Below are 17,064 nucleotides of genomic sequence, written 5' to 3'. Positions count from 1 at the left end.
CAGTGTCATCTCAGTGTGTATAAATGACGATTTCAGGTGGCCGCACAAATATAGTTACTGCAGCTCTCTGTGAGTCGCCTGCAGATACTCACACACAAGCAAACTCCCACTGCTCCTAAAATACACTTGGACACACACACTTGTACACACACTCAGAGACACACATTCAGAAAGACAATTTGCGCCCAGTCATCCAGAAATCACAAGGACGCCTGTCGTATTATTTGTCCTGGTTGTTTGTCTTTGTTTGTGGACTGGCTCGTGATGCCCTTGGATAGTGATGACTGCTGTGTATGTGTGTGTGTGTTTGTGTGTGTGTGTGTGTGTTTGTGCGTGCTTGCGCATCTTTGCCCAAAATCACACAGCAACACTTGGAGCCATGGAAACTCTACGCAACAGTTGGAGTGCTGCTGGCTATCGACTTCCTGTCACTCATAATCTGGCAGATTGTGGATCCTCTGCACATTACGGTTGAGGTAGAGTACGAGAGACAGATGAGATAATTTGTGTGTCATCGTCCATTTGCACAGACTGTGCAGCCACTGTCATCAGTCAATAACGCAGTAATGAGACACCGGGCCTCGTTTGTAGAAATGTTATTTCACTTTGATTCATCTTACGCTCAAAAAGCCCGAACTAAAACAAGGATAAATATCAAGTCATTTCACCAAGCACAGCTGAACAGCAGTACTATAACGGTGACATTTATGGCTTGAATAATAATATTTATTTGTGCTGAACTTATACTGTAAGCATTAGAAGCAAAGTTAAAGATTCCCTGTGGCATTTACTGAAAACATTCAACAGCCTAGCAAAACATGTTGAATGAAGTCTCTGTCTCCTCTTTTGTTAACTTCACTAAACCTGCATAAATCAGTATTTTCGATATTAACAATGAATCAAGCAACTCACGCGCTCAAGATACAATTATCAGTCGGCTAAAATGCAAAAAGGAAAACAAAAAAAAGCTCCTCTAGTCCTGCTGTGCTCTACCAGCCCAGCACCAGATGGTAGACACACACAATTAGCAACTAGCTAGTGAAGAGAGTTAGCATTTAGCAGCTACAATCCATGCTACAGTCCTTAAGACTTGGTGGAGACCAACATCGAACTAAATGGATTCATCAAGTGACCGCTAACACAACCCCAAATACCTGCTAGTGTCTGATGGATGTAAAAGGAGGCTAATTTTTAGCAACATGTTTGCTAACACAGTCAGCTTGTTGTGATTTTTTCTGTCCTCTGAAATCCAGTCAGTGCAGCTGTAAGATGCTTTCATTTCTGTTCCGTTGAGATGTTAGACTGAGACATAACAAAATGTTTTTATACAGAAGACATTTTGTCATATTATCAACTTTAAGTTGATAAGACAAACTCTTCAGCAAACAGTTGCTTATTTGCCCAACCAGCAGATGCAGAGCAGCATTAGCACTGACTTGGAATTGTGATGAACCTGATGAATATAAGTCTAATATTCACTCTACCTTTAGCTAATTTTTTGGTCTCCACCAACTCCTGAAGGACAAATCTGCCTCTTTAGCTGCTAAAAGCTCCCCTATGTTCACCAGCTAGTAGCTAGCATTATCTGTGTGCTGTGTGGTGCTGAGCAGGTAGTGTGCAGTCGATTTTTGTAGCTTTTTTTTTCGATGAAAACAGCTGCCTGCTATGACCAAAAAGCATTTGCAAGCTGGAAATCAAAACAATCAGCTGAAACCTTCTAAAGAGCTGATGAGAGCAGCAGAAACAGGTGATAATTCACTGTGATGCTTGTCACGTGGTCTTTTGTTAACATGAAAATACTGATATATAGATCTGAAAATGGCATGATATGATATGATATTTCTATATTTTACAATATGTTACCGTCACTGATGCTAATGCTGATATGCATTACTGCCCAGGAGCTTGTGCTTGTGCTGGTAAATACAAACAATGCAAACCCAGTCATCAAAATGTTGCTCCACAGTGCCCCTAGTGGTCAGAAACGCATCAGGGTATCTTTAATATGGGGAAACATTTTACCAGGTGAACCTCGTAATTGCATGACTTTACATAATTGTGAGATGCTTTTGTCCAAAGTGACTTAAAGGTTCTATGTATGAGATTTTTCAGCCACTAGGTGTGGCACTACAGCACCAAAGCCAAGTGGGCGCGTCAGCCACGGCCCTCGCTTCGTGCTCTCAGAAAGGTGTTGTGAAGCTGAGAAAGTGGCTCCTGAACACTCAGTGAGATTAAAAAAAAAACAGTGTTGTGAACGGTGTCACGTGCTGAGGTAAGCACTCTAAGCAAGCAAGAGGATGTACACGTTAGCTATTCTTTCACTGGTGGGAATATTGATTTTTACAGTTATTTTAATAATTTATTCAGCTTGCTAAGGAGCTTTTTATTCACTCTGATTTGAGTGACCTAAATCCGTGTAAAGTAATTATTAGCTTGCTAGCTATTCTGCTAATGCTACCCACTTAACGCATAAAGTAAAATACGCTTTGCGTAGCTGAAGTTTGATGGTTTCCACTCATTGACTACAACATGTATGTGTGTGGGAGGCTCTTAGTCTCTTTAAAACACAGAGAGGCACTCACATGCACTAACAGGCATGCACATCTGACCCAGCCACCAAAACAACGAACAGAGAAGCTTGGATTACAACACACACACATGCACACACAGGGAGTGTGGCTTCATTCTCAGCTCAGGACGCCATTATTCCGCTGTATCATTACATAACAAATTGTTGTTTGCTGCTGTATTAACGTTCAAAATCTCATATATAGAACTTAAAAAAATTCGCATGTTTCCATGTGCACAAATATGTAGTGTACTTGATATTGTTAAAGTGTTGAAACTATATCCCACGTATGATCAAAACCTGCATAAGACACAAAACTGAGATACTAATGTGCATGCAGACTGCACTCAGTAAGACTCTCCTCATTAAGTGCATTAAACCTCTGTAGGAGCAAGAGCCATACATCATCATTAGCCTTAATTTGCTGCAGTCAAACCTTATACGGACTTTTCAAAAAAGTATGTGTCATATTTATTGGTGATCTGATACTCTGTTAATTCAGCCATCTATATCTGATTTACGGGAAAGACCTATTTACTCGAGGGGCTCAAGCGTGCAGTCTCTGGGGCTTTTGCTTACTGTGCATTTTTGCCTCTTTCTCCAGCGTTCTGCTGTCTCATCGTTTCTTATTATCTCCTCTCTTTCGCTCTATCTTTTTATCCTTCCATTCCTCTCCCCTCTTCTCCCGTCTGCCATGTGAGTAGAAGTTCACTAAGGAGGCCCCTAAAGAAGATTTGGATGTCCTGATTCAGCCCTTGTTGGAGCACTGCAGCTCAGAGAAGATGAACACGTGGCTCGGTATCGCTCCTCTCTTCTTCCTCTTCTTCTTCCTCTTTTCTCATATCTCAATCTGTCCCTTTATGACTCTTTGCCCTGCTCTGGTTTTGAATATCTTTGTCACACATACGACATATGCAGGCACATATGTGCACACACCCCCCCCCCCCCACACACACACACACACACACCACTGCCATTCACTCTGAATTAAACAGGTCTCATATCACAGCCTCCTCCCTCAGCCCCCGCCACCCCCTTACATTTGATACCTCTTTTCTCTCTCGCTTTTTTCCCTCTTTGCTCCTCTTTTAGTCGGCCCACGCAGTCCCTCTCTCTCCCTGTCTGTCTCTCTGCTGTCTTTCTTAGCGTGGCAGCTCTTATGAAAGTATAATGGTGCTGAAATTCAAATAATGTGGGTCACAAACTGGGCCATTGCCCCATAGCATTTCCTTTCTCAGAGAAGAAAAGATGGTGCTTTAATACCAGGCGGCATAAAGAAACAATGGACAGTCTGAAGAAGTGTCGAACTCACTCAGTCACAGATTCTTTCTTCTTCCCTGCTTCTCTCTCTCTCTCACGGTTATATGCTCTTTTCTCTGTCTGTCAGTCGGCTCTGACTGGCTTTCAACATATTCAGCCATCTATTGTATCTATATTTTTGATTTTCTGCACAACTCTCTCATACTTACTCCCTCAGTGGTCATATTGAGCTGTTACCTGCATTAGAAGTGAGCAATAGCCATTTACATTTATGTGATCCCAAAGTTTGTTCTATAGGCTTAAAGGTTTTAATGTGACCCTTGAGGGACTTGTGAGAGAGATATTTCTTTGGTAACAAGTCTACAGCTAAGCGGTGCTTTGTTAGCTGCTAATGTCAGCATGCTACAGCGCTCACAGGGACAATGCTAGCATGCTGGTGTTAAGCAGGTACAAGGTTTACTATGTTTTGCAATCTTAGTTTAGCATTTAAACATGCTAACATATGCTAATTAGCACTAAACTCAAAGTACAGCTGAGGCTGATGTCGTGTCATGTGTTTTGCAGGTTTATTTAATTATAAACCAAACTTAAATTCAGGCTGGATTAAAAGCCAGAGGTTATTGCAGTTTATCCTAGGGGGGAAATGAATGTGTGCACAAAACAGTTAAAAGTAATGCTAAAAATTGAAGCAGCAGAGGCCTTTTTAGTCCTTCTTGTGGGTCAAGCGCCAAAAACACTACTATTCCCATAATGCAACTTTCTCCACCTGACAAATGCCCACATCTTTCATATGTAATACCCCCAGTTTAAGATACAAACTTTATGATTTTGTAGTCTCCAGGCTGAGCGATGTCACAAATTTTGTCAGACCTCAGAGAGCTCCCTCCAGAGCCTCAGAAGAAACTGTTTTCACAGGATGTGCAGCGCTCCCTGTTACCAGTAAAGTGACTTTGACATGAAAAATCAATGGAGTGACCCTAAAATTCATCAAGAAGGTCATAGCGAGTGAGCGTGTGCTGATGAGAGACCCACTGTTTGTGTTTAACTTGTGCTGTATGCTGTCTTCAGCGCATTTCAGTCAGCATGAGCAAAACACTAAAAAAAGCCATCTTCCAGGTTTTCTGTGCTTTGATGTGTCAATATGTCCTGTATAACCTGCAACCTGCACAACACGACTCCTGCTGGCTGATGTTTCAGTCCAAAATGTTATGAGGAACACTTCCTCTCAGTCTGCATGAAGCACTTTGAGCTGGGCACAGAGTGTAAATACCAGTGTGTCCTAACAGGTGTTAAAAGGATCAGTGTAGCTTTGCTGTTTAACTGTGAGATAAGGAGCCAAGTATTTATAAAATTAAAAGACAAAATTGTAAGTGAGACGCTGACTCCTGAACTATGGAGTACCAACATAACCAGATATACACTTATTAATAGTTTGGTTAATTTTCTTTTTTTTCTGGAGTCAGTTCTTCAGCTTTAAGCTTTATATTTTAGCTTTCCAATCATAACTTTGTCTTCAAAATGACAAAACATTTGGCCTCTATTTGTTTCCACGCATGGCCTTAAACAGAGCCTCTGCATTACTGGAATTGCAGCTTCAGTTTTATGACACACATCATATTAAATAGGTGTCATGTTCAGTCCTGCACACTCACTCATTCACTCTTCTATTCATTCTCTCACTGTTTCCTCTAGGCGTGGTCTATGGCTACAAGGGTCTGCTGCTGCTGCTGGGCATATTTCTGGCTTACGAGACCAAGTCTGTCTCCACAGAAAAGATCAATGACCATCGCGCCGTGGGGATGGCTATTTACAACGTTGCTGTGAGTCCAAAAAAGAAACGGTCATGCCTGAACTCCCGCGTCTGGGTGCCGCTGTCCGCTTTCTGCTGCTTTGCTTTTTCTGCAAAGACCATTCTCTAGCACGCCGAATAACATTCAAGTTGCAAAAAGTACTATTTTTATTGCCCCGTAGCACAAAGTAGGGGTAGTATATCTGTTGGGGGGTTAATCAGTGCCAGTGCCTGCGTGATTACTTTGCTTGGTGCTGAGATTTCTGGCTTCCACAAGCCACTTTTCTGCTCATTTCAGAGCAAACCAGGCAACTGACCAGCGTGTCAAGATATTTCAGCTGCAGCGGCTTAAAAGCTGCATTCTCAAGGGGATACTCTTTGCAGTTTATAAAAGTTAATGGAGTTCATAGATAGCTTGATACTCCCTTAATGCCTTTATGGTGTATTTCCCTTATTTGAGTAGATAACTGGCTAAGCGTGACAGAAAATCACACTGAAATATTTCCTGTGCAGCTGCAATCGAGTGTAAAAATGATATTCTTTCAAGGTTTGTAGATTCACCATTTGCATCGATCCTCCATTGTGGGCACAGCAGAATATAAATGACAACTTTCCCTCTCAGAAAAGTAGCTTTGGGATGTGCTGAACATTACAAATTGATGACCCAGTGTAAAATACTGAAAAGTACATGTTGGTATAATGATTGGTTGGAGCATTAAGAGACACAGAAACAGGCTGGTATATAAAATATTCAAGCTTTTCCACAAGTACGTCTTGAGATTTTATTCTCTAAGGTGCAGATCCCTGGACGCTTTTTAGCAAATAGAATCACAATAGAATCAAAAGCTTGAATATTTTATATATAAGCTCTTCCACAAGTACGTCATGAAATATTATTCACTAAAATGCAGATCCCTGGACGCATTTCTGTCCAAATCATTATACTGCCAGCACAAGCTGCTGTTCTGTGTGAATCATAAATTTTGATGCTTACGGTGCCTGTGGTGCTATGATACCAACAGTCATATCTCAGGTCTCCTTTATAAAATGAAAGCTTGTTCTCACTGCGACTTCCTGGTGAAATAAATGTTAACTAAAACCCATAAAATACGAAAGGGTGCATCAAAAACTTTTATTGTGCTGCAATCTCATGCAAGTCAAGCACACCTTCATTTGTGGCTGAGTACTCTGTGCTTAAGCTGTCGTGTTGAGCATGTATATGGGAAGAGATCTGTGCACAGAGATGCACGGTGTTTTGTACGGGGCTGTTACCTTGCCCTATGGCAGGACAGGTTTAAAAATGTACCCATTTAGGCACTAAAGTACAGTTGTAAACGCTGCCGTCAGCCATAAACATTTTTCAGTGGCTGTTAATAGCAAGTGAATCATCTCAAACGGCGGCACCTAGGATGCACTTTACACTGAAATAGCCGCCATTATGTTCACTTTAGCCACTTTAGACAAATGGTCGATGGCATTTCCTGACACTCTTGACACGGGGTAACTTTGTAATTGATGTAAAATGTCTGGAAAAAGTGGTTTCTGTCACTTCACATTTTCTGTTTTGATCAAATGCAGGCAAACATTTTTTTTCCTTCGTTTTTTTTTTTAGTCTTGAAGCAGCCATTTTTCCCTAAATTTCCCGTGCTCGCCTGCATTCCCATTAATAAATACAAGAGGAAGCATTTTAATGAGCAGCCAAACATTTATCAGCTTATACTTTGTGGATGCGTAATTAGTAAATGGATTGATCTCGCCTCCTCCGTCAAGGAGGCGATTTATCACTGATCATCATTCATGCTTATTTATGAGCGCATTAAATGCAGCTTGCATGTTAATTTCATCACATGGCTCCATAAAATGAGACAAGTCTAATGTTATTATTTTATGCAATGATATACACATCTCGGTTTTATGGTGATGTCAATAGTTAATGGTGTCTGTAAAGGGGCCTCCTTCCTCTTTGCTGAGCTGCGAGCTCCAGGCCCTGATGAGAATACAATGTGGTGATTGTCAGCGTGCTGTCGCCACTTCAGTCATGACTTTTTAATGCTGTTTTCACATGGGAGCCCTCCCCGGAATGATAAACAGATGCCTAATGCTTTTTATGGATGTGATTTTCCTCCCCTCTTTGCTGTCGCGCTCACACTCCACGTTATTCCTCACCTCCTCTCGTCTAACCCTCCTGCCTCCCTCTTTCTCTTCATTTTAAACCTCACTTTTTCCTCTCCCTTTGTTCCAACCTCTCTTTATCTCCCCCTCCTCTCTCTTTCTGTTTCTGCAGGTGCTGTGCCTGATCACGGCTCCAGTGACTATGATCCTGTCTTCCCAGCAGGACGCCTCTTTTGCCTTTGCCTCTCTAGCAATCGTCTTCTCTGCCTACATCACTCTGGTCGTGCTTTTTGTACCCAAGGTGCTCTGACTCGTTACTGACACCTTTAGGAACTGCAGCTCACACTGAAAACTACACTCATATTGCAGTAAAACCAAAGGCCAAGCAGGTCTCAGTATCTTTATGAAGACAGTCCAGCCTGTTCTGCACAGTGCATGAAAATGACAAACTTTTCAAACAACCATATTGTTGTTAAAAATCACCAAAAGATGCTTTGATGTTTGGACTGGCTGTGACATCAAGTGAGAAGACTACTTAAACTAGTTTCACTGTAGATACTTACTGTAATACAACAAGCTTTTAGATGTGTAGCTGCTGTTAACAGTTGGTGTTTGGGAAAAAAAAAAATCCTTTGGCGCAAATAGAGTGAGACATTTTACATGTCTGGCAGCGGCTATAATGATTTGTTTGGAATAAACAGAAGAAGAGCCGGTTAGTGCACAGGAGCACTGCTGCAGACTGTGCTGACAGAGGAAAGAGTGCCACCTACCGAAACTTCATTAACTGAAACTCCAAGGGGAAAAAAAACATCACAATATTGTCACTGCAGTTTGATTGTTTGACTATTTTTGGAGACGCAGTGCAGAATCGGCACAGCGGCGAGCGCCAAGCACCAAAAATGTCACCGAAAGATGAAAAAAAAAATCAAAGCATAACCTTAAAGTGTGACAGGTTTGGCCGGAAGGGCTGCAGATATTAAAAATGCCTTCTCATCGGGTGAGTCATTCAGCACGCTGCTCTCTCAGGTCTGATTTTGTGCTTTCACTGACTTCCTGTTCCCGTGGCGATGTCCAGATGCGGCGTCTGATCACCCGCGGCGAGTGGCAGTCGGAGCAGCAGGACACTCTGAAGACCGGCTCATCCACCAACAACAACGACGAGGAGAAGTCCAGGCAGCTGGAGAGGGAGAACAGGGAGCTGCAGAAGATCATCCAGGAGGTGAAGACATTATACACGTTACATTAAACAGACGCATTAGTATTACTATTAAACAGGCAGGCCAGACACATGATGTACACTTCTGTTTTACTTAACGTCAGTCCATCCTGGAGGCAGACGCTGCATAATTCACATACTCGTGGTCATATAGGTAATGCATACTTTTACTATTTATATGCATTTATTATTCAGGTAACATGAAGTGTACTTTCAGTCTTTTTGTGTGTGTGTGATTGTTCAAACTTTGCAACAGAGGAGAAAATATACGATAACACACAACATTGTGACACATGAATAGAGACGTGGGTTTATGCTATGATGTTGCATGTTATTCTGGAGGCTTCCTGTGATACAGTAACCTTGTTTCTGTGGTTGCTTTCACACTGACAGATATGTGTTATTGTGGAAGTGTAGCTCCATATATTCACGGGAAAGAAAATGGAAAAGGGATCAGAATAGTGTATTTTCTGAGCAGGTTTGAGCTCATATTTAACGTAACTTACAGCAGGTGCCATGTGAGGTATGTATTATGGAGTCCTGAAATTCTGGCCATTTATTCATGAATGTGTTGAGATAATTGTTGATCGGGAGGCCCCCTGCTGCCCATGCTTATTTGCTCTAGGAGATGCTTCTGCTCTAAAACCGTCAGTGGCTTCATATAGATCACAGACGTACAGACAGACTGACATGTACTGATAATCAGAGCGGTCGCAGATGAAAAAGATGCCTGGAAATTCTTCCTTCCTCGGAGGGTAGTGGGAGAGGGGCGCTTGATTTTGATTTCTTTGCAGCTTGCAAAGGCGGTTGTGCCTCAGTGTCCACTCGCTGTGGTGGATCAGGTTCAGACTCAAACATGTGAATCCAGTGTGAGTTACATGTCATGATTGTTGTTGATTCTTTGACTCTGAGATATTCTTATCTTAGATTAGTAACACCTCAAACCGCCATGAGCATTTCTAAGCACTATCTAAACATTTATTAAATGATTTATAACACACTATAATGTACTTGTAAGCAGATATTAAGACATATTTAAGTGCTTACAAACATACAGTAACATTTATCTCCTATGAAGACATGTTTTATATGATAACGATTGTTGTAATAATCTTTTTTCACTATATTGTCATTCATTATCAGTTAATACACCAATCTACTGTAATGGGTGCCTCACAGGAGGAGCTGCAGTTGTTGACAGATATATTAAACAGTCACATCTGCTGGCAGCTATATTATAGTGTGTAATAAACCATAAACATGCTGCTTGTTAGGGCAATTACTTTCATTATTGATTCATCGGCTCATCATTTCATCTATAAAATGTCAAGTAATTGTGAAAAATGCTCATCATGGTTTCCCAGAGCCTTAAGCGCCATCTTCAGGTGTCTTGATTTGTCCGACAAACAGTTCAAAAGCCAAATATATTTAATTTACGGTCACATTTGTCCAGAAAAAGCAGCAAATCCTCATATTTGAGAAGCTGGGATGAGCAGCGTTTGGCCTTTCTGCTGATTAACTGACTATCAAAAAAGTTGCCAGTTAGTTTTCTTTCAAAAGGCTAATTGTCAATTAGGGTTAAAGTGAAGTGTTAGTCTTGCGTGATTTTAATTTGCAGACATGGCAGCCGTCTCACTCTCCTCTTGTTGTGTCTGTAGAAAGAAGAGAGGGTATCGGCGCTCCGCAACCAGCTGGCTGAGCGACAGGCTCTGCGCAACCGCCGCCGACCCTCCACAGGCCAGAATCAGAACCACAACGCCCCACCGCCTTCATCCCAGCAGGATACCAAGTCTCTGCTTCCCCCGCCCGGCTACCCCAACCCCACCACGGACAATCACTCCCTCCCGCCTTCCTTCTCCAACTCCTCCAACCTCTACCCGGCCGACAGCAAGATGAGCCGCAACCACTGTCACAACAGCCAGATCCCACTGCTCTATAAATAGGCGAGGCACAGAGGGGGGAGGCGGGGGCAGTCGCGCAACACACGGGGGACACAAAACACAACGAGACACTGTGACTTTCACTTGTATCGGCGATGAGCACAACGGTGTAGTGACACTGTTTTAAACTACGGCGCGGAAGCACAAAAACGTACACAGGAGTGCTTTACACTGGGCAGCTTCGGGGAGAGTCACGCAGGTAACACCCGTCCTCACGGTTTTGATCTCGCGGTGTTGAACCCGGCGACGACGCGGCGACGAGCACATCTCAGACTAGCAGCACTCGAGGTCTTTTCGAAGGTCATAGATCTCTTAGTCGTTCCTCTCCCTCATTGGTTATCTGGTTCTGTTGTGGAGACGCCGCGTCGAGGGTCTGAAAAAGGAAACGTTTGTGTTAGTGTCTTTGCTATATCGTCTCCACCTTTTGTCTCTCGAGTTTGTTGGCTAGGCAAGCACATACAGTAGTGATTTATATTGTTCTGTAATATCTGATCTGTTTTGTCATGGAGTTGTTGTTATGTTATTTGTTTACTTTTCAGGAGAGTTGTGAAAACTGACATTTACAAAGGGACAAAGCAATGTACAGTTTTTTTTCCAATGTTTCCTCTGAGGAGCGGCTGAGCTTGACTGTGTGGAAAACTGCTTCCACTGAAAAGAGATGATGTGCATTATTAAATAGCCATAATTTGGAAGGAGAAAGAGGTCCGGCATGTATGGATGTCTGTTGTCAGGCCTGTGTATTCAAGTACAACACTGCATCTTAAAAATCCTGTCCTTTGCTGATGTGCGAATATTAGACCCATTTTAAAGGAGAAGATGATCCAAGCTTGCTCATGTATAAGGATGATTTTGATAGTTTTGCCATTTGAAATAATGTCTTACAATGTATTTTTTGATATTTGTGTTGTATCTATTTAGCAGTATTGAACAGTAGTAGCCATCCAATAAATCCCTCATCCTGCAGCCAATGTATTTTGCAGATATCGCCGGCTACTGCTGAGGCCACAGTCACTGCAGCTGATTCTCACATTTTGTAGGTAGTGACAGTTTGGGATGTTTGAATCCACAACTGGAAAACTCCAACTTCCAACTTGCCAGAGGAATAGTTTGTACTTTCTGCCTCCTGAAAAGCCAATTTATATTTCTACGGCAGCAGTGCGGTCAGATGTGGGGCTTCTACGATGGCTATTTCTGTAGATATTCAGAGAAAAGCACAGTTTTTTCCTCAAGATTTTATACATGTGAATGTGTTACATGTCATTCTTGTAAGCCTTTTTATTTTAATAGGATGCTTTTTTTATGTTTTCCCATAACAGACAATCTGGATGAATGCTATTTTTTTTGTATTTTTCTTTCCCATTTTGCCTTTGGATAAGCTGTAAATGAATCAAAGAAGGATATTCGTAAAGTAATGTGACATACTGTATTTATTCAGCAGTTAATCTGGATGTACTATTTCATTCATGAGCTATTTCCAGATTTTATAAAGCAATGACACCTGAGCAGCTTTATCAGCAGGTAAAACAATACTTTGTCAAATATTTTTAAATATATATATTTCAGTGTGCACTTTAAACTGAACAAACTATGGTTATCTGACTTTATGTTGCTATAATTCTAATACATTTAAGCTCAGGGTACGGGGAAGGATATAAATGAATGAAATAGGCCATATTTATTAACTGTACAATACTTGGATCAGATAGTGTAAAATATGAATGCAGAAATAATTTAGGAAATGTTCTATTATCTTGCACATATATGACAATATACATGGATTTGGGGATATTTGTATTCACTATATCTAAGATCTTAGATGTTAATATATTTCAGAGTATGTGTATGCAAATATATGGGTACCATAAATAAAATAGTTGTTTTTTCATTGCCTATTTTTGTGTTTCAGTGATACCTTTCTCATCAGTGGAAATAAAGCTTATATAAACAATAGGGAAGTACACGGATAATTTCCTAAACACGACATCGTTGAACAAAACTGAAACCTATTTTTTCACCAGCATTTTTCAGGTTACACTAGATCCTGTTTGTAAAATACAACCCTGATTTCAAAACAGTTGGGACGTTGTGTAAAACATAATTAAAACAGAATGTGATCATTTGCTGATCCTTTTTGAGATAAACTCAACTGGAAACAGTACAAATACAATATATTCAATGTTTGACCTCATCAGCTTCATTGATTTTTGTAAATATCTGCTTATTCTGACTTTGATGCAGCAACATGTTTCAAACAAGTTGGAACAGGAGCAACTAAAGCCTGGGAAAGTTGTGGGATGCTCCAAAAACACCTGTTTGGAACATCCCACTGGTAAACAGGTTGATTTGTACACTTTGTGAACACATGATTGTATGAAAGATGTTACTACATGAACTGAGGAACACTTCAGTGAACACAGTTCATTTGTAAATGATTGCATCCTGTTTTATTTATGTTTTACACAGCAACACCTGCTTTGGAATCAGGGTTATAAAACCACAATTTCATGATTCATTTTTCAGTATTTTACCTTTTTCAAGCAGCTCCCTAATCTGGAGTCTTAATATTCAGTGGATTACACAGCATGTTTACATCATCCACTAGATGTCAGCAGTTATTTATTGCTTTTCTGACTCACAATGACCTTTTGAGCAATTAACTCTGAGAGTTTCGAGCGCATTTATCAGTGAAACTTGCTATTTTTCTGCAGGTTGTGGAATGCGCATAAGTAGTTTGGATTAGATTATTTGTTTTGTCAAATTGGGTTTGGAAACTAATTATGAAATAAATATAAACAGGTTGACTTGTGGGAGTCAAAGAGCAAATAAACCCAGAAGAAGAAATCATTAAATGAAAGTGGGAAGCGGTTTTCAACACAATGACCAGCTGCGATGGCCAGTGGGAACCTCGTTACTGAGACAATAAGTGGATGTTTGTGGATAAAAAAAACACTAAAGCAGACAAATTACTCCCAAGCACATCCCATATTTGTATAATGTGTTTTTTTAGATGATGACAATGTGACAAAACCAGCTGTGCTGCAGTCTCGTGGTACACAATCGCACACACACACTGAATGTAGTCTCATAGTCACACACACACACAGTCCCTCCCATGTCATGTCTCTTTCCAGCTCGCTGAAGATGAGGTATGTGCTAACCGAGGGAAGGGATTGGTGGTGTGGAGGAGGAGGGAGGTTGTAGGGTGTGTGTGTGGGAGAGAGGGTGTGTGTGTGTGTAGGGGGGTGTCATTGGGGAAAACCCGCTCTGGGCTGAGGCTTCTGTGGGCCTCCACCTGACACAGCACTCAGCAAGACACAAAAAAAAGTAGGAAATTCCCCTCGTCTTGTCTGATCTAACAAAGGAAGTATTTGCTGGCTGTGGAGGAATTTCATAGCAACTTCTGCCAAATAGTAGACCGAGCCCGCTGCAGTGTGTGTGTGTGTGTGTGTGTGTGTGTGAGCTGCCCTGGCTGGATGGAGCCGTTTGCCAGCTCAGCTGCAAATTTCTATTAGGTATCTCAGCTATGACGTGAGTTCATCATTTGTAGTGACACAAGATGTTTTGTTAGTTTTTTTGCATTTTAATTAAATTTATGTGCACATATAAATATAATCTATAACACCTAATCCCAACAATTTAAATATAAATAAATACAAATAAATACGTACAGGCTGCAATAACAATAGTTAAGTAGATAATATTTCTGTACATAATCCTTGAACTCTCATCTGTGTCATCTGTTACAGCAGAGAAAGTCTAGTCTACTACAATCTCAGGTCTGCATAAATAATGTACAAAAAGTGCCGAAAACAGAAATAATGTTGCAAACTGTTACAGTTTATAGGATTTTAAAAAAAATCAGCACCGCCTGTTCGGCTTTGAGCTTTATCTCCATTGAGATTTAAACATTTCTACATCACCATGAAGATGAATAACAACAAAACTCTAAAAAAAAACATGCAAAATCTTTTTAAAAAAGCCCAAATTTACGACACTGTGCAGAGCTTTGTATCTTCTCAGTTGGCTTCGCAGCAAATAGTCATTTCAAAGTGCAAACACACCAAAGAAAGTCTTGCCCTCGTCGGTCTCCAGCTGTGACAGCTGGTTGGTTTCCGTCCACAGTTTGTCTCCTCTGTTCAGCTGAAACACTGCGCCCAGATAGATGGTGTTGTACCAGCCCTGCCCGTCCCCGTAGCTGTCCTCCTGAGCGGTGCTTTGGCACGCCGACCTCACCGCGCTCATCAGGGAGGCTTTGCTGCCTATGGAGTCCGAGTAGCGCCAGATCCTGTGGCTCAGAGGTGTGAGGTGTTTTCCCGTCCCCTCCTCGTCGCCATCGCTGCAGGAGACCCTGAACGACGCCTGGCTGTAGACGAAGTAGAGGCCGGTTTGCGGGATGACGATCTGGTTGTTCACCAGTCGGAAGCCGCCCTGAGCGAACGCCTGGCCTTGACCGTTCTTCCACTCCAGCTCGTCTTTCAGACTCTCGTCGTCGTCGTAGCTACCTGGAAACAGAGCGAGAAGAAGCAGTTGTCAGATGCCTGAAACACTGATTCTTCTGCACAGGGCTTTAAACGCGGGAGTGAATGATTAACAGGCGTGTTATTCGGAAAATAGTATGACACAATGCCTGTAGCCAATGAATAACTGATGCAACAACTTCCTCATAGTGCTAAACCAGACGCCAAAAATATCAAACAAGTGGAACAAAGAGCCTAAAAGACTCTTTTGATAGCTGAGATTGAGGCCCGTTGTTTGCTGAGGAGCAAGATCAAGGTAAGCCATGACTCACCTTCTAAATGGATGGCTGCCTTGGCTTTGCTGCTGATGCGCCTCAGCGTGTAGTGGGGATCTGAGGGGAGGAAGACAATGTGAGCTTGTCTCAAGTAATCCACAAAGGCTCAAACACATCTCACAAAACCAAACCAAAGTTCTTTTTGTAAATGAGCACCCATGCATATATAATCACCTGTTTTCTCAGCAGTGTTCTTCTCGATTAGTGCTTCCGTTTGGCCCGATCGAGTCTGTACAGAGGGGGACAAAAAAAAAAGCAGATTAGAGATTTAAATACAGACTTTTTCTGTCACTGGGTTTCAAAAGCGTTCTGAACAAAGCTTCTTACCATTTCTGGCTGTCCGTTCCAGTACCAAGCAAACAGCAGCACGCCTCCGAAACAAAGGGCCACAAGGAGAAGGGCCACGGAGACCTTCCATATCCACCCTGTGGATGATTTCTTTTCTACCAAAACCACCGTCCTCTCCTCAAGACCCATCTCCACGTCACTTGGTGTGGATGTGTACGCCACCATACTGCGTGCAGCTCTGGTCTCAGTCTTCACCGCCTGCTGTGTAGAAAGATCTGTTGTACCAACTGAACACTTGGTTGGATGCTGTGTCTTCAGGTGCCCCCAGTGCTCTGCAGTGATGCTTCTGCCTTTGTGTTGCTATTGTGTTAGAATGAACTTCTGCCAGAGAGCTTGTAGTATTTATGCTGTGGCAGCTGCTTCTGCAGAAGGGAAACTCCAGTGATGTCACTCTGTAAGCGGAGACAGCGCGAGAGGCTGCAGCAGAGGGACCCGGGCCACGGAGAGAAAAGCGCCGCGGCCGGGAGGGAAAGAGAAGTCACAGAATTTTCAGCGGTGTTTCACCAGAGCGCGGAACCCAACGGGAGTCGCGGTTTCAGGATGGGAAAGTGGCCGGTCGCTACTTTTGGGTTCTGAAAAATTACACAGTGTTGTAACACACGCACACAGACAGTCACGCACGGGCACAAATGCTGCACACACACTCAGACAGACACGAAGTCGTAAACACATAAACACATACTGAGCTCATTACCGAGCTGCACCACCCACAGAACGCGAGCTCCGTCTGTGACTGCTGAGGTTTACACATGAATCCACGGCTCGCCAACATTTCGAGGTCACATCTGACCAGATGTTTTGAAACACCACAAAAATGCGAGATTGTGTAAACCATCCACCTGTTCATCAGCTATTTTGGTCACACTGAGCTCTAACCGCCTCTATTCAGCACCTGTGAGCGCTGATAAATGGTGTCAAACAAGCTAAATGTGTGTATTCAGATATAAGGATGTTTTAGGAGTTTATTAACATGTACATTTGTCAACATCTATAACTTCCAGTATGAAGACATATTCTGTATTATTACAACTGTGTTTT

General features: G+C 42.1%; 2 protein-coding genes across 2 annotated transcripts in view; one reads left to right on the top strand and one right to left on the bottom strand.

The window, feature by feature from the left end:
- Nucleotides 1-12,672, top strand: part of gabbr1a (gamma-aminobutyric acid (GABA) B receptor, 1a) — a 66,075-nt gene extending 53,403 nt beyond the window's left edge. Inside the window, exons 18-23 of the mRNA XM_041942751.1 lie at nucleotides 366-476; nucleotides 3,274-3,367; nucleotides 5,522-5,649; nucleotides 7,903-8,031; nucleotides 8,806-8,949; nucleotides 10,605-12,672. Coding sequence (XP_041798685.1) covers nucleotides 366-476; nucleotides 3,274-3,367; nucleotides 5,522-5,649; nucleotides 7,903-8,031; nucleotides 8,806-8,949; nucleotides 10,605-10,889 — 891 coding nt within the window. The 3' untranslated portion in view covers nucleotides 10,890-12,672. The remainder of the gene's footprint in view (nucleotides 1-365; nucleotides 477-3,273; nucleotides 3,368-5,521; nucleotides 5,650-7,902; nucleotides 8,032-8,805; nucleotides 8,950-10,604) is intronic.
- A 1,886-nt stretch (nucleotides 12,673-14,558) lies between these two features.
- tnfb (tumor necrosis factor b (TNF superfamily, member 2)) lies at nucleotides 14,559-16,317 on the bottom strand. Its single transcript, XM_041941711.1, has 4 exons — nucleotides 16,006-16,317; nucleotides 15,853-15,907; nucleotides 15,676-15,735; nucleotides 14,559-15,388 (listed from the first exon to the last, which is right to left on the bottom strand). The coding sequence occupies exons 1-4, from the start codon at nucleotides 16,189-16,191 to the stop codon at nucleotides 14,931-14,933; spliced, it is 759 nt and encodes a 252-aa protein (XP_041797645.1). The 5' UTR covers nucleotides 16,192-16,317; the 3' UTR covers nucleotides 14,559-14,930.
- Nucleotides 16,318-17,064: the final 747 nt, after the last annotated feature.

This window comes from Chelmon rostratus, chromosome 8 (assembly GCF_017976325.1).
Source record: "Chelmon rostratus isolate fCheRos1 chromosome 8, fCheRos1.pri, whole genome shotgun sequence".
NCBI lineage: Eukaryota > Metazoa > Chordata > Actinopteri > Chaetodontiformes > Chaetodontidae > Chelmon > Chelmon rostratus.
The sequence above is the reverse complement of the archived record's forward strand: the minus strand, read 5'-3'. Positions and strand labels throughout refer to the sequence as shown.